The sequence below is a fragment of the Erigeron canadensis genome, chromosome 3 (genome assembly GCF_010389155.1).
Source record: "Erigeron canadensis isolate Cc75 chromosome 3, C_canadensis_v1, whole genome shotgun sequence".
Classification (NCBI taxonomy): domain Eukaryota; kingdom Viridiplantae; phylum Streptophyta; class Magnoliopsida; order Asterales; family Asteraceae; genus Erigeron; species Erigeron canadensis.
The window spans coordinates 706,308-732,423 of NC_057763.1; the positions used below are offsets into that span (position 1 = coordinate 706,308).

The 26,116-nt window shown below is 32.6% G+C and overlaps 3 protein-coding genes across 3 annotated transcripts; all 3 read left to right on the forward strand.

The window, feature by feature from the left end:
- The first annotated feature begins 12,730 nt into the window (after positions 1–12,730).
- On the forward strand, positions 12,731–13,132 carry LOC122590726 (chaperone protein dnaJ 11, chloroplastic-like). The gene has a single exon (XM_043762906.1). It carries the CDS (start codon positions 12,731–12,733, stop codon positions 13,130–13,132), a length of 402 nt encoding a protein of 133 aa, XP_043618841.1.
- A 2,708-nt stretch (positions 13,133–15,840) lies between these two features.
- On the forward strand, positions 15,841–16,488 carry LOC122594614 (chaperone protein dnaJ 11, chloroplastic-like). Its single transcript, XM_043767050.1, has one exon. The coding sequence runs from the start codon at positions 15,891–15,893 to the stop codon at positions 16,296–16,298; it is 408 nt and encodes a 135-aa protein (XP_043622985.1). The 5' UTR covers positions 15,841–15,890; the 3' UTR covers positions 16,299–16,488.
- Positions 16,489–19,020: 2,532 nt separating this feature from the next.
- Positions 19,021–25,304, forward strand: LOC122592881 (protein DNA-DAMAGE INDUCIBLE 1). The gene is made up of 15 exons (XM_043765205.1): positions 19,021–19,207; positions 19,352–19,384; positions 19,509–19,645; positions 21,276–21,384; positions 21,457–21,573; positions 21,705–21,770; positions 22,231–22,293; positions 22,374–22,418; positions 22,576–22,637; positions 23,047–23,140; positions 23,221–23,383; positions 23,478–23,548; positions 24,090–24,132; positions 24,530–24,567; positions 25,006–25,304. Exons 1-15 carry the CDS (start codon positions 19,142–19,144, stop codon positions 25,132–25,134), a joined length of 1,236 nt encoding a protein of 411 aa, XP_043621140.1. The 5' UTR covers positions 19,021–19,141; the 3' UTR covers positions 25,135–25,304.
- The last annotated feature ends 812 nt before the right edge of the window (positions 25,305–26,116 follow it).

Genomic DNA, 26,116 nt, shown 5'->3' on the forward strand with positions numbered 1-26,116 from the left:
AATATGGAGTGGAAGAATGTGATTTGGTTTAATCACTTTATACCAAGACATGCATTTATTTTATGGCTGACAGTACAAGGAAAGCTCATTACTCAAGATAAAATGGCCATCTAGAAGGAAAATGCAGATTTCAAATGTGTATTCTGTAATACAAATGCAGATAGTCATGATCATCTATTTTTCAATGTGATTTTGTCAAAGGTATTTGGATGGAGCTACATCAGTATATGCATCAGTTGCAAGAAATGGACAGAATGCAGGATGTGATCAGATTAGTGGCAAGAGGAAGAGGAACTAATAAACTAGGTGTGGTTGTGAATAAACTTCTTGTGACAGCTTTGTATATTACATATGGCAGGAAAGGAATGCTAGAGTGTTCACGAACCAATAAAGAAACAAGGAAGCTATATGTCAAGTCATAGTAGACAGTGTTAGATACAAGCTTATGACAATTAAAGTAAGGAAAACAAGGAATGTAGAAAGGATTGCAGATATGTGGAATTTGAGCTGGATAAGCAACACTTTAAAGGCTAAGTAATGGTGTTGTATTGTTATGGAAGGTTGCATTTGCGTATGAGAATAGTGAGTAATGAAAGATGGGACTACTTGGTTCTTGGAGTCAAGTCACTCATACATTACAAGAAAGATTTAAAGATGACAAACAACTCAATAAATACTTAAGTCCTTGGTTCTGGAGCTGAGTTAGCTTGGATGGTTCCAAGCTGAGTCAGCATGTACATTTTCACTGGAAGATGATATCTCTTAAACTCCAAGTATGTTTGTGATTCTAACTGACCCAGCCCACCCCAAACATTAAACCACCAACTTAAGCCCATTATCGATTTTAAGCCATGAAACCCTAGCCTACATTACCTCTCTCTCTATGTATATATATATATAACTATGTATACAATGGCGGATTTAAGAATGAAAATCACGTGTGTCCAAATTTAGTTAATTTGGGTAAAAAAAAATTCCCCCCCCCCCTATTCAATAACGGGTCAGGTCTTCACAAAACATTATTATATATATCAAAATGAAATTCTTTCGCAATTTGAGTACTTTCACAAAGTACCTATTAACATTTATGCGGAGTTCTTATAAGATTTCATAGTTCTACCTTGTCATATCGTTAACTGAACTTCTATTCCGGCCAAGGCACGAGGAAGAATATCTATCGAATGAATTTATGCCCAACATCAGGAATCAAATAACACCGTGGAGTAATTATTGTTAAGAGTAAATGTATGCGATACCACATTAGGACCATTGTGAACTTCAGTAGTACCCGCCTCAAAATTTCACTTATCCCCCTTTTCTCTGGTTTCGTCGTTTTGCACAACATCCCGCTTGTCATCATAATTGCTTGGCAACACCCACGGTACGTTTAATTGTATCCACCATAGTAATGATCTTAAAGTTTATGACCCGACGGTTAGTCTCAAATCTCTTACATGTTAGTCACACTAGTAGTCAATGCTCTCATACCGACATGCCACACATAAATCATATCTTTACACTAAGGCAAAAGTACTAATGTTCTAGGGGAATCGTTATGTATCATGTCATCATACCAAGTTAACAATAATTGTTCCTCATCAAGCCACATACTTATGTTCAATACAACACACAACTGCACAACTAAAACAAGTGGTCCAAGGTATAATCCGAATTCGATATGCTCTCTAGTTATTGTCCAAGTATGTATACAGGGTGTACCAGCGGCTAACCCTCCACCCATTCAACTCCCATTAAGCATATCGGTTCCTTATTATACTCTAGGCCAACATATGCAATCCATGATGTCATTAACTTGTTATAACACCGGGTAACCATAAAATAGTTGATCAGGCTCTTTTAGGGTTGCCACAATGTTACATCAAGTTAACGCCATAACTTCATTTTGCCCTAAATCATCAAACAACATCAATTTAAATCATCTCAATCCAACAATATGCACATGACCTCATTGACCTCAAATAACCACATTGACCTCATGCACTTGACCATCACACAATAACACATTGTCCGCATCAACCCAGTTGTACTCATGTTATCACATTCATCACACTGTACTTGCCACAACATAACACATTGTTCATATTGTACCCGTCACAAAACAACACGTTGATCACATAGTACTCATCTCAAATCAACACATTGATCACATAGTATCCATCTCAAAATAACACATTGTCCAATTGTACTCATATCATTACGTATACGATCCTGCCTACGAACTCTTAGTGTACACTTACAAGGTTCATACAATTCACATTGCATTCAAAATTCCTAACCATGCATGCTATATGAAGAGATTTAACTTAAGCCGTAGTCTAGGTCAAACCGCCTAATTCTCTACGACCACGCATGGGCCACCATTCTGTAACACCCCGAGCTAGGCTCGAAATACTACCGAAAAGATATAGCGTATGCATGGGATTATCGTAGGACATGAACTATATGAAAATAAAGGGATTCGGTGAATCCATCATTAACAAACAAGTACATAAAGCATAATGCAAATAGAGGCAAATGAATCCTTGATCCATGTAAGACTAAGCTCAAACTCTGGCGCAAGCATCCATCAACCATCACGTCTTGGATTCACAAGGTTACCTGAAAAGTGTACTAAACAAAGTCAACACTAGGTTGGTGAGTTCGTGGGGACGAATGACGAGGATCTAATGCCAAAGCCATTCACAATATGAACTAAGCTAACGAACAAGGAATACACTTACAGTAAGCCCTTAAAAGGCACGAGTACTCAATATAGGTTGGCTCGTAGCGCAACCTGGACCCACATGTATCCATTGCACAATCATACCATAGCTAGAACACACATAATGCACAAGAACACAGAATGTCGACATCAACAAATATCCATCAAGTTCTAAAATGTCAAACATGTCCATCAATGTCCCTCAATTGTTCTCATGTCATCTAATTGTCATCAAGTACGTATAGCACACGTTTATTGCACATGCACACATTGTCCCTCTATTGTCATCGATATTGTCATCAAGTACATAAGTACCCGTTTAATGTCATCAAGTACATAAGTACCCGTTTAATGTCGTCAAGTACGTAAGTACCCATTTATTTGTACATGCACACATTGTCCCTCTATTGTCATCGATATTGTCATCAAGTACATAAGTACCCGTTTAATGTCATCAAGTACATAAGTACCCGTTTAATGTCATCAAGTACGTAAGTACCCGTTTATTGTCATCGAATACGTAAGTACCCGTTTAATGTCATCATGTCCATCAACTCAACCATGCACAATGCACATACATTTCATACGACTTTACATTTAAGGAATCTTAGATGTTTGTATACAGGGTCACCCGCAGCCTTCCCACCACATCTCCAACTCATTAAATGTATCATCGTGTTCCATGTATGTACAACTACCCTAATCATAAATAAATCAATCATACTCAAACAATACATAATCAATCAATGTCCATCAATGACCCTCACATATGTACTCACATAATGAACTACGCAAGGTATTTAGAATACGCATAGTAAACAAGAACAAGTAATAATGATATCAAGAAGTATCTAACAAGTTCTATAACGCCCAACATGTCTATCAATGTCCCTCAATTGCACTCAACTACACGTAATGTACCTGATTGTACTCAATTGTGCGTAATGTACTTCATTGTACTCAATTGCACCATGACCATCAATGCCCACCCAGGAACAAACACTATGTGTATATACTTCGTACGATACTACTTTTGAAAGGCCTTTGATGCTTATATATAGGGTCACCCGCAGCCTTCCCACCACATCTCCAACCTTTCTAAAGTATTACCGTCTTCCACATATGCACGACTAACCTGATAATCAACCAAACATGCACATACAATAATCATATAATAACCACGTATTTACACGTTAACAATTCCATCAATCAAATAATGTCATCACTCAAGACACTCAACATATGCACAATCAAGTCATGTCATCATCAAGGAAATCAAACGTATGCACAATTGAACTATGTCATCAATCAAGGCAACACATAATTGTACAAACAAACAAGTAATCACACAAAGGTTGTACACTTTTCAGCCCGAATCTCAAACGAGTAGGGAGCTACGAACTCACCTTGATCGGCAATAGCAAGTTAATATCAAGCTACGAATGCCCAATGGTCGTCAAAAGTCCACAACCTAACAATATATGTCACAATACAAGACATGGTCAATACTAGTTATACTATACCACAATTTCCCCTAAAGATGTTTTATAAGTCATTCGAGAACGTTTAAATGACAAATGAAGAGTTTTGGTTAGACACGGTTCAATGACTTAGCACCAAAATTCCACTTGAAAATCAAAGTGTTTAGAATTGTGTTTAACCAATTTTGTTAACCTTAGTATGTTAATATAAGACCAATAAACAAGTTTTGGATCATTAAAAGTCGACCGATAACCGAACGAAAAAGTTGGGGAAGGAACAGAAATACTGCGGTCGCTCGCACGGTCGGCCGTGCGAGCGCCTGCAGTACGGGAAGAACTGGGCACATAGCACGGCCACAAGCACGGTGCGTCTGTCTGAGCGGCCGTGCTCCGACTGGGCAGATTCTTTACTTCAAGATCGACTAAGGAAGCTCCAAGACACATTTTTATGCATAAATCACCATATTTTAACATCATTGAACATAACCCATATCATAATTTTGATTCATAACATCAAATCAAGGTTAGAAATTGTTTTAACCCATTTGAAACCCTAGGAAACCCTAAATGCCCTTTTGACCCAATTTATGACCCAAATTTGCTTGAAATCAACTAGAAACAAGTTAATAAACATAAATGATGATTTTGGGATGAGTTTAGCTTACCAAAACCTTCAACAAGTGTTGAAACTCAAAATTGACCCGAATGAGAGGTGTTCTTGCACTATGAAACCCAAATTTTTCATATGTTATAGACAAAATGAAGATGATAATGTTTCTTGTATAATTCTTGCTTTAAAAGACAATAATGGTGATGAATTTCTAGAGAGAGAGAGATATGAGTGTAAGTGTGTGTTCTTGAGAGTTTAGAGAGAGAAAAGAGATGAAGAATGAGAGGGTGGTGGTGGAATGGGGGGAATAAGAGTTGGGTCACGGGTTAGGGTTAGACCCATGGGTAGGATCCACATTCATTTTACTAGTTAAATGTCATCCAAATGAAAATCGATTAGCACCACTGATGACCTCGACTAACACATAAACCATCAATTTAATAATACATTGACCCATATAAACGCATTGCACCCCATTGAACCTCAAATTGCACTTGAACTATATTGGTTAACTTAGTAGTTAGTTAAATTGTTCACAAGTCAAAGAGTCAAGGATCGCGGTTATTACATCTTGAGTTTTATTAAAGAGAAGAAGAGAAAAGAAAGGAAAAGAGTTGAAAGAAGAATTCAATATATTTTGGTTACAATTTTTTCTTTCCACTTTTGGGATGATTTGGAAGAAAAGAAAAATCCACTCCTTCTCTTCTATTCACCTCTCTTCTCTTCTTTCCCCTTCCTTTAAGAATGAACTCGAGAACACAGGGTTAAAGTTTGGAGGGATGCTACTAATGAACCATTAAGATTAGAAGAAGAGCCTGTGTTTTTTGAAATTTTTTTATTTTATAACTATTTGATATAGGAATAGAAGAATATGTATATCTAATTATATTTTATATACTTCAAATGATTCAAAAGACTTACTTTATAATTTACCTAGGTCTGCATCCTTAAATTACATGTGTCAAATTATAACTTTATATACGTTTGTTATAAAAATTTTCGATCTAACGTTGGTCCGTGGACCTAGTTGACTAACACTTGGAACCGCCCTTGTATGTATATATTTACACATACCTTAAGCCCTAAATCCGTTTCAGCAATGTCTCACTTTTTTCTACTCCCTCTTTTTGGTGCTAACAACATCATTAGATTAGATGTAATTTTTTTTGAGTTGTTCTTTAACAATCCATTATATAAGCATTCACACAAAGATTTTTAATTTATTCGGTTTTTTATCATCTGAGTCGATTTTTGATATTACATGTTATAAGAGTTAATTTCTGCTTTTAAGGTTTTTATTGAGTTTTATCATCTGATTCAATTTTTTATATTGCAATATAAGCATTCATTTATGATTTTAGAATTTTTTTAATCAGTTTTATCGTATTTCTTAGATAAAGTTGTGAGCTTTCAATCGTTTTTTTGTTGAGTTTCCACCAGATGAGAACACTGATATGCTACGAGATCTGTAAGTTTTCTATTTTATTTTATCTTATGCTCTTCTCATTTTATTGATTTTTATGATTGTTTTTTATTCTTATGATGACTTTAGTTTTCTTTTTATCATATGTTATTTTGTTTGATATCATGTTATGTTTTCAATTTTATTTTATGTGGATTTTTAGGTTTATTTCCTAAAAATAATCCTAAAAAGCTTGTGTTATTTTTAGGAATATTTCTTAAAAATAATCCTAAAAAGCTTGTGTTATTTTATCTTATGTTATTTTGGTTGATATCATGTTGGTTTTCTTTTTATCATCTTTATATATAATAAAAGAAAATTGTCTTACAAAACTATTTTTAGAAAACAACATTATGTGGCATGTGTATATTTTTTTCTAAATTTTTTATTTATGATGTCATATTTAATATTGAATATTTTTAAAGATAAATTGTTCATTAAATACTTATTTTAAATTTCTATTTTTATTTAAAAATATTTTTATGTTTTGTTAATGCAATAGGTACCCATATATCTATAATCTCTTATAAAATATATTGGACTCCCTATTTTAGAAATTCAACAATCTATTCAATATCCTCATATTGCCTTAATTCACACGTTACCTCTAATTCTATATCTCTAAACACAATCAGACAAACACTTTACCAAGATCTAACACACAGTCACTTCTTTATCTTCTTCTTATTTACACACACACATATTAATTCCCTCACTGTTTTGTATTATTATTACCGTTTAACCATCGCAACGCGCAGCACCAACCCTCGTATATATAAATTATGTTAGTCAATTTAATATCTCCAAATCAAGTTATAATATGTCAATACAAAAATTACATGTATTTTTTTAATAATTTTTTTGCTTTTAAAAGTTTCAGTTAAAATACCCGGGTTTATTAGTTAGTATGTTATTATGTTAGCTTGTGTTTTTTCTTTAATCCTCTTTGTTTGTTCTATATGCAGGCTGATGAAGGTCTATTTGAATTTTGAGACTCTTTTGCGCATCAAACTCCCCTTCTTCAACAGACCCTCTTTGCCAAGCTGCTCTTCGTGATTTTCCAAACTTACAAAAATATAGAACAAGGCTTAATGACCATTTAAAAAGTTGAAAAGGTAAATGAAAGCGCATTAAAAATTCATTCGCTTTACTTGCTCTTTATACATGATGGGCTAGTACCTATCTTGAGCAAGAAACAAGAAAGGTACTAACCTGTCATGTGTAAAGAGCAAGTAAAGTGGAGGAATTTTTAATGTGTTTTTATTTACATTTTCAACTTTTTAAATGGTCATCAAGCCCTGTTCTATATTTTTGCAAGTTTGGTCAATTGTGTTGAACCATGATATTCAGCCTTATAGCTGTGATTTAGTATGAATATTTGCTGTATGAATGACTCTAATAGATTAATATGAGGTATTAGCTATGCACTTTCTAAATTGCTATCACTTTGTTTGTCGCTCTGTTTTAATTTCCCGATTTTATTACAGGTTATTTAAATTTTGCTTGTGATTCATGTTTTTAAGATGTCACTTTACATCTATCTATAATTTGTTTGTAAAAAGTTTGTTTGTAAAAAGTTGTTTGTAAAAAGTTTGTAAACCTATAATTACTCTTTCTATTTTAATCTGGCTGGAAACTAGGGGACACATCCACTTATGGCGTGACATGTCACCAGAGCAAAAGAGATATGTGATGATCTTTAGTTTTTGCCGCTAAAAAGGCAGAAGGGCACGACGTGGCTTTTGGCTGGGTGGAATAATATTTGTGGCTACAATTCAGACAAAAATACACATATAGAAGCAGCAGATTTCTGGAGGAGGATCGGATTTTTTTGAGGCACCACACTTGACATTTTCACAGAACTTTCCTCCCATTTTTCATCCGATCCAACACACACACACACAATACCATTCACCCCAAAAAAAAAAAAAACCTTATCTTCATCATCAAATCATCATCTAAATCACCATCAATCCATAATCATCTAAATATTCATCCACCCATCTTCATCTCTACCACTCCCTCTACAAAACCCACCAACCATTTTCATCTAAATAATGAAGAGTTGTCATATTCGGGGATTTTGGGTCTTGGAGCATTGTGAGAGTTGAGGAAGAAGAAGTTTTTCATCCATCTCATTCATTGATTTGATTTTGCATTTAAGGGTTGTATTTCTCTACTCTATTTTATTTTATTGTAAACAACATGGATATTTTATATGATAATATATTTATGTTTGTTTCCTTAATATGATTTGTGAGTAGTGTAATATGGTGTTTGGCTAGGCATTAGAATGAGACACACTTTGTGATGACATTGTTTAATTGATGGTTGAAGGTTGATTGTTTGTGATTTTGAGATTGTTGACTTTAAAAGTCATATTTTGACTAGATGATGAATTAGGATAACATGATATATACTAGTGCTTTGCAAATGACCGTTTGATTGAACTTGTATATGTTGGTGATTTTTCACCATGGTGTTTATGAACGTAAAACCATATGTTGCTTTTGGAGTCGATTAGTAAAATAAGATTTATAAATTAATAGGTTATAATTGCATTAAAAGATGAGCGTCTAAATGTTTTTATAACTTGTTAGCTTGGTTTGGGTACATAAGTGGGACACCAAGTTGTATTTTAATCTAAGCCTCTTGAGTCGTTTTTCTTGCTAAACGGTGGGAGTAGAGAATACTTGTGACCGCAATACTCATTTTTACCGTTTCTAGTGATTTTAATGTCTAAATCTTTTATCGTAGATGACTGTTTAGTTAATTGAATTGGATAATTAAGTCACACCATTTCTCAAGTATAAGTCAATAATCTCAAGTCATAAATAGTCAACCGGTTTGCATTGCTTTATTTTAGTCAACCATGGTCATCACAATATGAGAAGAATTCGCCTAGCCAAACACTATTGTTGATTATTGATTGTGTGTTTGTTTAACTTGCTTTAGTTTATGTTTGAATTTAGTTTTCGTAGTTTAATTAATCATCAAATTTCTCTTTTTAAATTTAACAAATTGCCTTGCATCATCATTATAATTCGTATAAGATTTTCAATTCACCGCCTCTTTGTTCGACACTCGAGTCATATTTGCCATATACTTGTGTATTTGGTCAAGTCTTAGACTTTCCATTAATTTCTTCTCGTTTTCCACCTCCATTATTATTGACCGCGACCCGGTGATTTTCCGACGACGTCATTCGGGCCCCGCATCATTTATCTAAATATACTGTAGAACAATTACAAAGAACAGTATCAATTTTACAAAAAGATAGAAGGTTAAATTAAGTTTTATCGTGGGGCCTTATTCTTGACCCATAGTAAGCCCAAAGTTTTAAACATTCTGCACCACTAATCCATGATGATTCCATTGAAGACTTTGTCATTTCTTACCTTCCATTTTCCCAACCAGTAACCATAATAAACCAAGTGTGCCATAACCCATACGTTTCTTAAGCTCAAGGATGCCAAAATTTCTAAGCTTGGATCCGCCTTGAATGCCGAAGACATAAAAAGCAAGCATAAGGAACTCTTGACACAAAGAAAGTCCGAATTGAAATATCTAGTCATGGTGAATACAATCCAAAACATCAAGGTGGAGGATTCCATAGATCCAGTCAAATAATGTACCATACAACAAAAGAACATCCCAGCAGTATAAAATACTGTTTGCAAAGTTATTGAATCCATTAAATAAGGGTATACTATATAAAATACTTAAAACCAAATTTAAATATATTTCATAAAAGTAGTATTTGTTTGCAAACATATTATTGCATTTCATCGTTTCAAAAAGAATACATATAATAATGCAGTTATTCCTCATAATCACATGGCATATTTTTATAACCAAAATATATTTATAAGTGGACTAACTGTGGATACTATCAAATGGACCGCGTCTTAATGGCCCATGCAAACGATTAAACATTTAATTAATAAGAAAGTGAAACACATGAGAAATGTAGAACAAATACTAACTTTGAGTTAATATTGATCATTTTATAAGGTTTCACATTATATTGCATGAGTAATCTATATGAAGATTATGAAATGCTTAATTGAAAAATCTAGGTGCGTATATCAGTATTGTTGTGAAAAGCAAACAAAAATATAATACATTAATAATTATGATGTACATGCATGTTTTGTTTTCTTTGATTGTCTTCACTAAAAGCTTTAAATTATCTTTTGATTAATTTTAAAACGTGTTTAGGAGATCCTTTATAATATCTTCAAAATGATAATAATATACTAGCTTCTATTTGTTATACAAACATTAATGTTTCATTTTTGAAAAGTAGTTTATATTAGAGTTGGAAACAAGGTAATAACATGTTCCTTCTAAAAATCACTTTTTTGAATAATAATAGTAACACGGTTGAATCACTTTTGAGGTCACTTTAAAGTATTACAGCAGAATGAAATTATCCAAATCGGAACATTTAATTAACATGCATGCTAGTCGGACTAGTAAGTTCGAATTCACATATTTGATTCGTTTGTCAAAACATAATTCTTTTATGGCAGGCTGTTTAAGTTAGTGATGTACTGTATAAGTATTAAGTATATAGATCAAAGATTATTATCACTACTCCTCTATAAAAGTTCTAGGTTACCTCATTAATTTTGGAAAAACTACAAAGAAATTTACTATCACTACTCCTCTATATATAAAAGTTATAGGCCGGTTACCTCATTTTAGAAAAACTACAAGAAATTTACTAATTCACCACTCGACAATTGCCACCACTAGCATAGTCTCGCAGCATCAATAATACCCGCCTCCTTCACCACCCGAGCGTCGTCACCACTATCACCGCCACGTTACGCGGATACTGAGCACTTAATACATCATATTCGTTTCATGTATGACAATACATAAGCTCTTGGTGCAAAGTACCTCCTCTTTACGCATTCCAAGTGAAGGATCGCTTTCACGAAGACCTATTTGTAGCCGAGATCTCCTCTACTTAGGTTAAAGATACTCAATCTGATCATACTTGTGTATTTGGAGAGCTAGAAACAACAAGGTTTTCTCCAACAAAAATGTCACCTCGAAACGGATCATGGAAAAATAAAACACACAAGCTAGCTTCATTTGCCTAACCGGAGATCAAATTACACAAATGTGAGTTGGAATTGTTGGTGTACTTTTGATTTGGAATATATGTAATCTTTGAAACTTTTCCTACATGTATTTCTCCTATATTCTCGCTAGTTTCATTAAGTAATAAAAATTATATATGTTGCCGTCCAAAAGAAGAAAAAAAAAAAATTGGGTTATGAAAGTAGGCCGGGTGATTTATCCAAAGAATCTATAATATATATTTGACATCTAAAATATGGTTTGCACAATGTGAAATGGTGACATAGAATTGAAGGACATATGCTTGGTTACTTGGAAAATATCGATAAATAATTTATAACTGTTAGAATATATGAACATATAAATATACAAGATCACGAATAAACGCAACGAAAAAAATCGAAACATATATGCAATCACATTAATTAATAAAGAGATAATCAAAACGTGTACCTTATATGCAAAGATCCAATTAAAATAATAATAATAAGATTATTATTAATGCTTAGGGTTTAAAGCAAAGCCCCTCCATGATCGCACACTAGACACCCCGAATAATGTATGCTAGTACCCCGATCACGAACCTAAACAAGCCTTTGTTTAAAACCCTAAACTAAAGTTGAAAACCGAAAACCCCTTTGAGGTGGGGAGTTCGGCCGAACCAAAGAAGAGGGAGAGAGAGGAGAATTGTTTGTGAATGAATGAATGAAAAACCTAGGAATTAGCCCTTGTATTTATAGGGTAATTTTAGGTTAAACAAAACTTGGAAACTAAGCAACATCAAGGCTATGGAAAGCCTTGATGAAACCGTCCCCCATACATGGACCAAGGTCCAAGCCCACTTTCCAATTTTCACATTTTAATCCTCCTTTTTAATTAATTAAATATAATTAATCATTTAACTATGTTTAATTAATTATTTCGTGATCAAACTAATTAATATATTACTTTAATATATCAATTGTTATTATCGAGTTACCGTGTCATTTCGTGTGACCCCGTAGGCTTAAATTATTCCCGGACATGCGACTTATAATAATATGATCATATGCCAACAATAACAAAAACTAATCGTCTAATATATTATATATGTGTTAACGATGAAAAGAGATTATAGAATTCCATACATTAGCGAAAACAAGACCAAAGACCTATATAATTCCACTTTTACCAGAAACATTAATTTGAGATATTGATTTTTGACCTTCTAGAAACACTGATCGAGCCCACAACTCGATCCACAACACATTTGTTATATATATAACCCAGCCCTTTAACGCATTAATTATCCTGCATTCCTAGCTACCAAATCAAAAATTTCTCATCATTTTTTCATTATATATATTCATCTTTCTAGAGATATGAATATGCTTGGAACTCTCACTGTCTCTGGATCTTCCTCCAACATGTTTTCAGGAAAGCCTTCGATTCACGCATTACTCGACACAAAGCCAAGGGTGGCCATGGACCGGATGACGACTAAAAGACCAAATAGTAGTCTATATGAAGTTCTACGTGTTGACAAAAACGCTACACCTATAGAGATAAAAACAGCTTATCGTAGCTTGGCAAAGATTTACCATCCGGATGCTTCCTCGCGTAATCATGGCGATCATCATGATTTTATCGATATTCATAACGCTTATGCTACGTTATCTGATCCTGAGGCACGTGCTATGTATGATCAGACCACCGGATTCAGACGAAAATACACGGCTGGATATAACACGAGGCGGAGATGGGAGACTGACCAGTGTTGGTAGCTAGATTTAATTTAATTTTACTAAGAAATCATGCATAAAAATCATATATATATATATATAGATTTTTTTTTTTTGGTAAAGATATATATCTATATATATATAGATGGGTTATGCATGAGACAATAATATATAGATGTTAGAGTTAAAGAAAAACATGACATGTTTTCTCATTAATTAATTTTGACCTTTTTGGTCTTTTTTTCCTCTAATATATATATTGTCAAGTATATATGCTTATGTTTTTTTCTATCAGATACAAATTAATCTTAGTGTTTTAATTTGCTAATGAACTAGTTAATTAACACAAAATGATAAAGCGAAAATGTGATTGTAGTTAACATTTAAAAGGAAGCCAAGATTAAAGCAGAACTGTTTTATTATGTGTAACAACTAATTATAAGCTAGGACAGCTTCTCTCTTCTTGTTTTAATACAATATGGTTAAGAGATTATCATGAAAATATTATAAAGCAAGAAGACTATATATAATTAAATTTCATCCACTAAAATAATACAAGGAGAGGCTAGGGGCGGGACAGATCATTTACTTTTAAATAATCAAACTTTCCTTTTCATTGTTAAACTAATCAATCATGATTCTTACAACGGTAGAAACATTGTTGTTATAAAGAATTAATTTTAAGTGGGCTAAATCATATGAATGGTATCCGAAGTTTCTCGACTTAGGTTATTCATACTTACAGTTTAAAAATTACGCCAACTATATTTGAAATTGACATTTTTCCACTCAAACCATATTCGATCATGAGTGTGACTAGCTAGTGTAATTTTTAAAATTATTCTTAGATTACAGGATGATATCTGTGGATATGGTCCGAGTGTGAAAACGCCAACTTTTGATATGCTTGACATAATTTTTAAACGGTAAGCAGTATGAAACCATTTATGTATTTTACCTTTTTAACTATTAGTGTTGTTGTCAAAGACAAAAAAAAAAAAACGAATGAGATTTTCTTGTTCGATCAGATTATTCCAATAAAACAAAATTTTTAAATTTTTTTTTTTAATTTAATTCAGATGTATATGATATATATAATTGGGTATCCCATAGGGCCGCCAACTAAGATGTTACTTACTAATTAAAAGTTTGAACCTAATCAAAAATTAACTTTATAAAAGAAATTAAAGGTATAGTAGTTAAATAGTAGTAGCTAGTAGTATCACGTAATTCATGTGAAGTGATAACTCTATAATGCATCTAGTTAGCTAAAATCAACTTTAAACGCCACTAACAAAAGTTACTTGTAATGGAAATGACGATCAATCCAACACTTGCGAAATTAGAATCTTGGGTCCCATGTATATTGATCAGGTTCAAAACACAACTCGGTTAATTAACGTGATGTAAATCCTAATTATATAATTAAAATATTATAAATAACAGTGATAGATTTAATTAAGATAAAGTTGTTATTTTTAACCTTTTCATTTTCACCATATTTTAGTTTAGATTCAAAACGTACTACTTAAGAAAATTAAGAAGCGTAACTAAACGTATGTTCAAATTGTAAATATTTATCTTTAAATTTATTACTCGTATTTTTTTTATAATCTAATTAAGGAGCCGTCGAGGCATTCACGAGGAAGTGCTTATTTCATAAGAAAGGAATTTTTAGCTTAAGAATAATTATTTAATGGTGCATTCTGACAATGAAGCATATATGACGTATCATACTTTTAAATTCCTTTCATATGGTAGTGTTCTCAACTTACGTTTGTTTGTTATTAGAACCTCTAGTTATTTCAAAATCCGGCTGTTTTCGGCAGCCCTAAATGTCAAACATACATATAATTATAGTTATACTTTAATTTAATATAATGTATAGTAATAAATATTTCTAAAATCCATAAATCTAAACATTTTGAATCAATATATCTATTGATACATGGATTTTACCTTTAACTTTGTACCATATCAATTCTGTTATTCTTTGTATACTATGTCTATGTAAACATTTCAAGTGAATATCTTGATTTCGATATACATACGACAATCATAAAAAGAATATGACATGATAAAAATCATTAGTTTTATTCCGTATGGATTTTTCTTTAAGCTCTTTCTGCGTATAAAATTATTTGATGTATAAAATAACCTATTTAACTTATTTCAGTCAATAAATTCAAATGAGAATATTCCCTTCATTATAGTAATGAAATAGTGTTGATATATATGTAATTCACTTGATAGGGATTTCAAACATTTGCTATTTTAATTTTAACTTTTGATTTACCATGGGTTAACACTAGATTTTTAAACATGTATATCAATTTAGTCACACTTATTATTTTTATTTCACTAGGTAAATTACACTCTATGATACTCCTTTTATAGCTATATATGAGTTATATCTAGATAAACATTTAAATATTTGACAATCGTAAGAGTATTTATCCATTATTTTTCTTTTTTCAATACTAGTAACAAGTTTTATTGACATCCATAGCAAGAACGACCCAAGACTTTATTCCACCTTGATTTACCACAACCATTTAGAAATGAACCCTTTGACCAAACCTTTTTGAGGATTGGATATTGACCCTTCTAGAAACCATTGAACCAAAAAAACCCACAAGCCCATGGGCCCACAACAAAACCGGAATTCTTGGCTTATTGAACCAAGGCACATATTTATAAATAAAACCCCACCTCTTTACTAACTATTCCTATACACACACACTAAAATATTTATCTACTTGAACATATAATTTTTTTTTTTTTTTTGTTTCTTGTTGATATGAATATGATAGGAAGCTCTTTCCGGTTAACTAATCCTTCAAATCCAACAGGATCTTCCACAAGAATGTTTTCAAGTAAAGCTATTCTCGAGACAAAGCCAAGGGTAGTCGAGCAGACGACGTTCAAGAGACCAAATAGTCTATATGAAGTTCTACGTGTTGAAAGAAATGCTACACCTCTAGAGATTAAGACTGCTTATCGTAGTTTGGCTAAGATTTACCATCCGGATGCTTTAGAATTCAAGCAACAGGATGATCAAGATTTTATTGAAATTCATAACGCTTATGCTACGTTGTCTGATCCTGAAGCACGAGCTGTGTATGATCAAAAATGTAGACGAAAAACAGGATTATACACGAATGGATTCAACACAACTCGACGATGGGAGACTGACCAGTGCTGGTAGATTTACTAGGAACAAGAAAGTTATAACCAATTCAGGAACCAGAAAAAAAATGTGACCATTCATGGATATTACATGCCTCCTCTTTTTGGCCTTTTCTTTTGGTCTTTTTTCTCTAATATGTTGTCTGGGATGTCAAGGTATGAGATATAAAATAATCTAATTGCTTCTATAATAATTAATTTAATGAAAATAATTCATATTGTATTGTCACTGCTAGCTAGTGTACAAAGTAAATTAGAAGTTTTGCCGTTTTGGTACTAGATATAATGAGTGATACATATATTTTTGTTCAAAAGTATTTAAAAACTTAATTAGATGATTTTAACTATTGTAGGTAATTAATTTGTATCTAAGTTTGATTGTGTTAATTACTTCAAGAAAACCAATTAAACCAAGCTATTCAGGTGTATCTAGACAAGGCTTCTTCTTCTTTTTTTTTTTCCAATTTTTTTTTTTATCAATGGAGCGAGTACTAGTTTATAGAGAATTTGACGGTTTTGATTAATTTCACCCACTAAAAAAGAAGAGGGGCCGTAAAACCAAATGATATCAAACTTTTACAAAAGTGAAACCGTTACTGTTATAAAAGTAGTCCGATCGTTTTAGTAGTAAAATACAATAATTCATTATGCATAATATCAACTTTAAACCCCACCAACAAAAGTAACTTATAAGGGAAATGATCGATCCAACAGTACTTCATATCTAGCTTTGGGTCCCCTATGTGATGTTTCAATGGAAACATAGTTAAACGTTCATCATGTGAATCGTTCTAATTAATATTAAGTGGTGATTTTGAGATATCCATTTTGGGTTTGATCACATTTCACCCATTTTAACTATTGATATCTTCCCACCTTGCACCGATTCTTTCTATCCCTCAACTGATCACGGTCACATCTTTTTTGCGAAAAGATTCTACTACAAAAATTAAACGGACCCGTATGCCACATAACAATTTTATTTGAAAAATAAATGGTGGGGAATAAAAAATATTATATACAACAACAACAACGGTATTCAATCCCGGCGAGTACCCGGGATTTGAGGGAGATGTGACGTAGACAGTCTTACTCCTACCCAATGGTAGAGAGACTGTTTCCTAAGGACCTCCGGCCTAGGGATTACCCTTGGAAAAATATTATATACAACCTCTCAAAATACAACAAAACAAACAAACGCGCGTGAAGGTTGACTCAATACCATGATTCGTTTTGCTAGCTATGTGAAGAAACAATCACTAATATTTGGAAACAAGAAACACCCACAAATTGCATAAAAAAAACACCATAATGCTCGCCACTTTTCTCCTCTATCTATTTCACAAAACATTAATAGTATTTGAAGCGAATTTCGTTACAAATTTGTATTGGATATATATATATATATATATATATTATCACACATAAAAACATCGAAGGATCTATCTTAGTATAAATGAGGACATGTTGTTTGATGATATGCATTACATGTGTATGCTTGGTAATCGTGGGAACAATACTCGGTTTGGTTTTTGGTTTCGATATATACAACCAAGAAATCGAGAAGATAAAGAACATCGTCCATTATTCTCAACCTCACCCTTCGTATTCTTCGCATTTCATTAGTGGCAGGCCCTTTCGTTCTCCTCCCCCGCTCTAAATAATGGGGTTGAAATACGTGTGTATGATGTAATTAACTTGTCAAATTTCGACGTTATTCTTTTGGATTATATGTACTCTATACAATAATAACAATTATATTATACGCCGTTTAATTTTCATTTTTTATTGAAATTATGAACTCGATGCTTTTTGGATTAAGATATATACAACAACATATATGTTTACAGTATGTAAGTTTTAACAATCTGTCCAATTGTAATATTTAAGTGCGATAAAAAAGAAAGTTCATCAACATTTTCAAAAAAAGTATCAAGCATATGAATGTATAATTTTGATCGATCTACAATTCAATAGTTTGACAAAAGAGTATTATAGTATATTAAGTGGAGATGTATAAATTAATTAATTATAGGAGAAAACTTATTAATTCATTAAGGGTAAAATGGTCATTTCACATGAGGATATTTGTTGAAAAGTGTTAGAAGAGAGAGTGTGATAATTTTTATAAAGTAATATATATATACTAAAAGAGATAGAGATCAAACTAATGAGAATGTACTTTAAGGAGGGGAGATAAAGAATGTTGGTTTTTGATTATTATTTTTTTTTAACTTGTTTTTTAAGGTTTTTTTTTTCTTTTTTTATCTTCTCTTTTATTAAATAATTCTATAAAGAAATTTAAAAAAAAATTCTTTTTTTTCAAAGTGCATAATCCGTAAGTTATAGGCAAAGCCTCTTGGTCTATGGCAGAACACGTTAGGTAGATAACTCATCACCGATCACCCTATATAACCTATCAATCCCATCAGCTACCATTTATTAATATCTTTAAGGGCGAAACTAATACCGTCAATTATATGTATAACTCACCAACTCGGATTATATTTTTATTTTTTATTTTTAAATTTTGTTTTTTATAGATTGAGTTGATTAAAATAAAGAATGAAAAAAGTAAAAAAAAAAAAAAAAACTAATATTCTTTTGACCTGATTAAAACAAAGTTGTGATATTCGATCGGTACAAGTAAAAAAATAAAATCATGAAGTCTTAAAAATAGTGAATCGATATCACTTCGCTTTAAAAGATATCTTTACTCGCAAGATACAGTTCCCGGTAATCTAATATAAACCCACATACCCGATCCCAATAATTATAATTAGCGGGTCAAATAACACCACCTACAAAAAGTCAAAACCACACACAAAATCTTTATTCAGAACACTTGGAAATCAAATCGGTATGAAGATCACTGTAATGACCCCAGATGAACAAATCCTCTCTTTAGAAGTTGATCCTCATGAATCTGTATATAATCTTTCCTTCCAAAACCCTAATTAAATCTTTATATGTATATATATATATATATTTCTCTTTTTTTGTATAAATTGTTTAAATTATTTTGCCAACCGAGTAATAAAAATAATTACTTTACTTGTATATATGTTGCAGGTTGAAAATCTTAAAGCTTTACTTGAAATTGAGGTAAATTTTTTTTTTTTTGACTTTTGGTATTTTTTTTTTGTTAGTGTAGTTACAATTGTAATAAAGTTTGAATCTTTTTGGAAAATACAATATGGGTTATTAATTTTATAGTTTTTTGTTGTAGTCTCAAGTGCCACTTCTGCAACAACAATTGCTCTACAATGGAAAAGAGATGAGGAATGCTGAGACATTGAGTGGTTTGGGTGTTAGTGATGGAGACTTGGTTATGATGGTTTCGAATGCGGCTTCTTCTACTTCGAGGTGGGAATTTTTCGGTTCTATCTTAGTTGTCGGTTTAAATAAGTTTAATCACAATGCTGTTTGTTTTTAAGTTGCTGTCTATGTAAGTTTTGCTTGGATATAGCTGATGTAAATGTGATAAGGACATTGTGATAGGTTCTGTAGGAACTGAACGCCTTACTTTAAATGATTGCTACTAGAAAGTAGAAACAGCTTGTATCAACCTGACCATTTTTTACCCAACTCGATTCCGGTCCTTGTTACTGTAAACCTAGTATAATGATGATTGAGGTGGAGTCACTGACCTTTTGCTTCTATCACCCAGTAAATTACTCATTGGATCAACTATTGTTGTTACAACTTACAAGATTTTGGTTTGATCTATATCTATGACATATATGATTAGCCCCATTTGTTTTTTAGTGACAGTTTTCATCAATTGACCACTGATATCTGTATTAGCCTGAACTGCTTAGTATCAGTTGATCTGACAGACTGACATGCTAAATTTTTAGCTTAAAGAAAAACATGTAGTTAATTAGTCATATGAAACACATTTGGTTTTTGTAATCATATAATACGATAATTTTATATAGAATGGGTTTACTAGTTTTTAAATGTGTCTAACTTTGCCAGAAAATCTATTGTATGTATCCTACTTATAACTTGCATTTATCTGTTCAATCTTCAATTGTTGTTGTATGAACCCGATGGCTTCTTCATTAGGTAAACTAAGATCTTATAATGTGGAATCCATTTAAGTTGCCATGTCGTCTGGCGTATCACCAAAATAGGTGCCAAGTCAATGGGTTGTAAGTCATTAGAAGCCACTAATTGGAACTTCAATAAATGCAATAGCATATTCTAAAGTACTCACAGAATAGTTTTTCAGGTGAAGCTAGATACTTTTAAAAACTTAACCCATATAAAATAAAGAACTTAAACCTGTTTGTCTGTCAACATGATCAACCTCTTTCAAACCGTACTATAAACACAATGTATGATGTATCACCATTGTTACATGTACACCTTCTTTTCAATGCTCTAGTTTCTAGTTTTAGTGTTGAATGACTGACAGCTGAGATCTTTATCACTGTAAATATTTTGGTGGCTTCGTAGTTTGTAAACACTTTAGTTTCAACTGATCTCTCGTACATGGTAATCTGTAACTCATTCCCGTAGGACACCAGAATCTTTGTCTTTTTTATACTATTTACTGCACCTTCTACTGCTCGTGATTATATAATTTCTTATGTATTTTATATTATTCTTTCCTTTATAGATCTAAGGTATGTGATATTAGTCTTCCTCATCTTAAGTCCAAGGGGTTGTCTTGTCATTAGTATAAACATTGTTTTCGCTAAAGCTGTAAAGTCAAAAGGGGTAGTGTGTCAAACACTCAAGTCCTAAAGCATATAACTTCCATAACCAAACCAATTCTCGAATGGGTGCCATGTTAGGGTTGCGGCTGTTCACAACAGTCACCACCACCAAATCGGTGGCTATATATACAATTCATGTACTCAACATCAATATAGTGATTTGACTATTTATAAAAAATGTCAAGATTATCTATCAGTTTGTTATTTGTTTGTGAATCTTTGATTTTGGGGACAACAAGCTATGCTAACATCAAAGTTTGACAACACAGGGCTTCTAGCAATGAAGTCAGATTAAATCCAGATGGGTCCGCTGTAGACCCAGCTGCCTTCCAGCAGCAAGTGCGCAATAATTCAGATTTAATGGCCCAATTATTTCAGGTAAAACATAAGTTTTGCTAGCTGAAAAGTGAATTTCTACTGTAGACTCCTCACCTTTGATTTGAATGTCAGAGTGATCCTGAGTTAGCACAAAGTGTTCTCGGGAATGACCTGAATAAGTTGCAAGACCTCTTAAGGGTGCGCCACCATCAAAGATCTGAATTTAATAGACAAAAGGAGGAAGAGATGGTAATTTGCTCTAGGAACGTTGATGGCTTCTTTTCTATAAATTTATGATGTGTCTTTTCATATTCCGGTTATCAGCTGTATTTTTTAATCTGACAATTATGTTCATGGTAATTTGTTTTTGTAAATCATAGGCGCTACTTTATGCAGACCCTTTTGACGTGGAAGCTCAAAAGAAAATTGAAGCTGCAATCCGGCAGGTGTGTGATCATTTGGTCTTTTGTTTAAGAACTACGTGGTATAACTTTTCTTTTTTTTCATTTGGTGTGGGGAAATATGTGTTTTATCACTATTAACCTTGTTATTTTTGTCTCTTGATATACTTATGCAGCTCTTGATCAACATCACATATTTACATATCAAAGAATCTTAATATCCACTTCAATAATTTACCATGGGAAAGCCTGAACTAGTTTAAAATTACAACATTAATCAACTAGTCAATTAATCTCTGTAATATACTAATATTAATCTCTATAATGTTTTGGAATATGGTAGAATTTATCATTACGCTGTAGTTTCGTGTTGCAAATGTTATGCTGTTATACCCAGTTTTTTTGTGTATGGCCTTTCATTGCTCTTTTTATTAGCTCCTTCTGTTTGAATTTTTTGTGTCATCTTGTTATTTTGACTTTTGATTCCGTGCTCATTATTTTTTAGAAAGGTATTGATGAGAATTGGGCTGCTGCACTAGAACACAACCCTGAAGCTTTTGCAAAAGTGGTATGAATTATTGACCAACACTTCATAAAACCAAAACTTTTGTTTATCGTAACCAAGTACTTTCTCGATTTTCTATTCAGGTCATGTTGTATGTTGACATGGAAGTTAATGGTGTTCCATTGAAGGTACTAACAGATAAGAAAAATCCTTCATCTTCTTTTATGGGATTTTCACATTAATATGAGTAGTTATTTCAATCCATGTGTTCTTCAATGTTTTTTGGAACATATGTATACAAGTACATAAAGAGTTCTAATTTAGGTTATAACAATTGAAATTCAGGCCTTCGTTGATAGTGGAGCTCAGTCAACTATTATATCAAAAACGTGTGCGGAACGTTTGGGGTATGTACCTTTTTTGCATTATTTGTAGAGACAGATTAGTACAACAATTTCAGAAAATCATCTATAAAACTCTATTTAGCCGGTGAAAATCTCCTAAACTTGTGTGCTAATAAGTGATTATTACAGTTTTTCTGGGTTACTTGAAAGTGCATAAAAGATGCCACATCAATCAAACATCAATACTCAACACAATGTCTTTTTGCAAAGCAAGACGCCATGAGTATCATCTATTTCATGGAAAACCTGGCTGTGATCTCAACTTGATTAAATCATGTACAATATATAAAGTTACTAGTCTAGGAATTTTTTTCAGATCCACAGATCAAGGAGGTTTAAACTTTAAATAATCTTTTATCATACCACAGTTTTTTGAAATGGTAGTTATATTCTGTACTATTGCAATGTTCAGATTGCTTAGGCTCTTAGACCAACGTTACAAGGGAATTGCTCAAGGGGTTGGCCAGACAGAGATTCTTGGTCGGATACATGTTGCTCCAATTAAAGTAGTAATCTTTCCTTAAGTTGTTTAGTTTATATATTTCCCATTGTTCTTGTTAAATATGTTAATTTTACATCATGATAGATCGGGAATATTTTCTATCCTTGTTCCTTTTTGGTCTTGGATTCTCCCAATATGGAATTCCTCTTTGGTTTGGATATGCTCCGTAAGCACCAGTGCATAATTGATTTGAAAGACAATGTCTTGAGAGTTGGTGGAGGAGAGGTTGCTGTACCGTTTTTGCAAGGTTGATCATTGTTATTACACTTCATTGTCATTATTATGTTTTACTAACTATTAGCATTTGTTGACATCTTGAACTATATTGTTTGAATTTACAGAAAAGGACATCCCAAATCGTTTATTAGATGAGGAGAAGCAATTGAAGGAAGCTTCTAGTTCTGGACTTCAAGTAAGATACTGGTCTATATGTCGTGCATAGTAATCATCCCATAACAGCTCACATTTCTGAAATAACCTTTAGAAGTGACAAATGGGGGATTTAGGCTACAAGTAAATTTGGGTAGTTGTTTATATGGGTCGAAACGAGGTGGGCAGACAGCATTTTATATCTAATTAATTTTATTTTTTTTTTCATTTTCTAACTAGTTAATGTATTAACTTTTAAATATGGTCATAAAAACTAACCACATCAGTAGTATTTAATTTGTTCAAATACATTTGATTTAAATCTATACTGTGAGCTACTTATAAAACCCGTTTCCCTTTCAGGTAAATTTTGTAGTTTGAACCATTTGATATGTCAGAAATAAAAACGAACCCATATATGATATATTTTCAGATTAAGGGTTGGAATGGCCACCTTTAGTCACCTAAGTGTTAAAGACTTAAAGCCACCTTGTATTTCAATTTTCACTTGTAATGGCAGATTCACTTTAAGTCTCCATAGATTATATAACATCAAGATGTCTTCTTGAAAATGTATTTTACAGGGTACTTCTGGATCAGCGACACCACTCAGCGGTCAATCCTCTGGTTAGACTTATATCCTGTTATGTATTTTGTTAGTGTTATTTGCTTCCAAAAAACCTCAAAGAGCATTGGATGCGAGTAAGTCTCGCTACAGCTCATTGCTTTCTATTTCAAGTCTCATGAAATACGCAACTTTTGACCAAACAAATAGGTTCTATGAAATTGCTTAATTAGCAGTTGCATATCTAAAATGACTATTAATAATGATGAAATGGGGTAGTCTTTCGGATCCAGAAAATTATCGTCATTGTACTGGTGATGATATCAAACAAGTAGCTTTCGGTTCAAAAAATTCCATGAAAGAAAATGTTGCAATTTTCATGTCGTTCCAAAGTGGAAAGTGGGTCAGGGAAGTGTATATATTTTAAGGACAATAATGACAGTTGTTTGCCTTGTTTAGCTCAACCTGCAGGACCAGTTGGTGGCATTTCTACACAGGTAAAATTCTTCGTTCTGTAATATTCAAAATCACAGAGGGATTTGATTGAACACCAATCATGAAGGAAAATTACAAAATACATAGGTGGCATAATGGGAAGTTGGTAACTGAATAACGGGTTGGGCTTGTCGAACCATAAATATGTACAGTAAGTTTATAAAAAATGATGATTTCAGAAAGTATATTAACTCAATAGTTTCAGTTGTATGCATTGAGCATACACTGTGGGTGACTTATGGCCCGTTTCTTTAGCAATTGCTGTTGTTGTTGCCAGCAATTAGATTCAACCCTAACCATTGATAAGTTATAAGTAATTGAAATCCAAAGAAAATGCTAGTGGAACATGAAACCCTAACCATTGATAATTTATAATTGAAATCCAAAGAAAATGCAAGTGGAACAGTAAATCTCATGTTTAATGCTTGTTGTGATTTCAGGGGGCCGAATTTGAAGCAAAAGTTAGAAAGCTTATTGAATTAGGGTTCAGTAGAGAGGCAGTTATACAAGCTTTGAAGTTTTTCGATGGCAATGAAGAACAAGCAGCAGGGTATCTTTTTGGTGGCTAAACCTCATATCCACATTAATTTTTTAGCTAATCATGCAATTACTAAATCTTTTATCCAACAATATCAAATGTGTATTTTGTATTATTAATCTTAATTTCCCAACTTTAAATTGTACTTCATAACATTGATTTTGCTGGTCAATTGAGAATGGTTCCAGTTTTAGACATTTATTTCAGCGTGTGATTGTTACTAGCCATTTTTCTATGTTTCATAGCTACCGGCGTTTATCCTATGATAGTTTCAAATATTTATCGGGCCCTCTATTGCATAGGTGAATTCACGAGTCAGTACAAATGTAATCACTCAAAAATCTTTCGGATTAGAAAGAACTTTCTTAGAGACTTAAAATATCAATTGCCTTTCCCTTATTCAGATAGTATAAACACATTGAGCTCTTCTTGCATTTCAAAAGATAGCTCATGAAGCAAATCTCTAGTCTTAGTAGACCATACAAGATGCGACCAGGAGCTTGAAGAGCAAATAATGTTTTCTATGGGATCTTCGTGGCATGCTCAATATGGCATACTTACCGGTTGCTCTAAGAAGATCATGCTGCCATGCAGATGAATAAGAATCTTCATGCTGATAAATGCTTTGGCAATCTTCAATCAAGATGTCATGTATATTAGGACGTGCTACAAAAGACTGTATATATGTGCCGTTTTGATAGCTCATTCCAAGTTGTCAGTTCGAGTCACATAGCTTTATTCTTAAACCTAGAATACAAAATGCATATATTTTGTAAAAAGTTTGTAAACCTAAAATTACCCTTATTCTCTTAAAAATAAAAGAGGTCAACATTCTTCCAAGCTGGTTCTAGACCTCATGTTGAGTGTTTTGTGAGAGATGATTAGACTTTAGACATATTTATACTACTATATAAACTTATAAAGCATCAACCTCTTTAATATTTTTAGTAATAAAAAATTAATTTATATATTAAAACTTTGAGTTTTATATTGAAATAGTTTTTAAAAATATG

Coding starts and splice junctions, on each gene's coding strand:
- LOC122592881 (XM_043765205.1), top strand. CDS start 19,142: ATGAAGATCACTGTAATGACCCCAGATGAACAAATCCTCTCTTTAGAA. Junction 19,385..19,508: donor AAGCTTTACTTGAAATTGAG/GTAAATTTTTTT, acceptor TTTTTGTTGTAG/TCTCAAGTGCCACTTCTGCA. Junction 24,568..25,005: donor TTGGTGGCATTTCTACACAG/GTAAAATTCTTC, acceptor TTGTGATTTCAG/GGGGCCGAATTTGAAGCAAA.
- LOC122594614 (XM_043767050.1), top strand. CDS start 15,891: ATGAATATGATAGGAAGCTCTTTCCGGTTAACTAATCCTTCAAATCCA.
- LOC122590726 (XM_043762906.1), top strand. CDS start 12,731: ATGAATATGCTTGGAACTCTCACTGTCTCTGGATCTTCCTCCAACATG.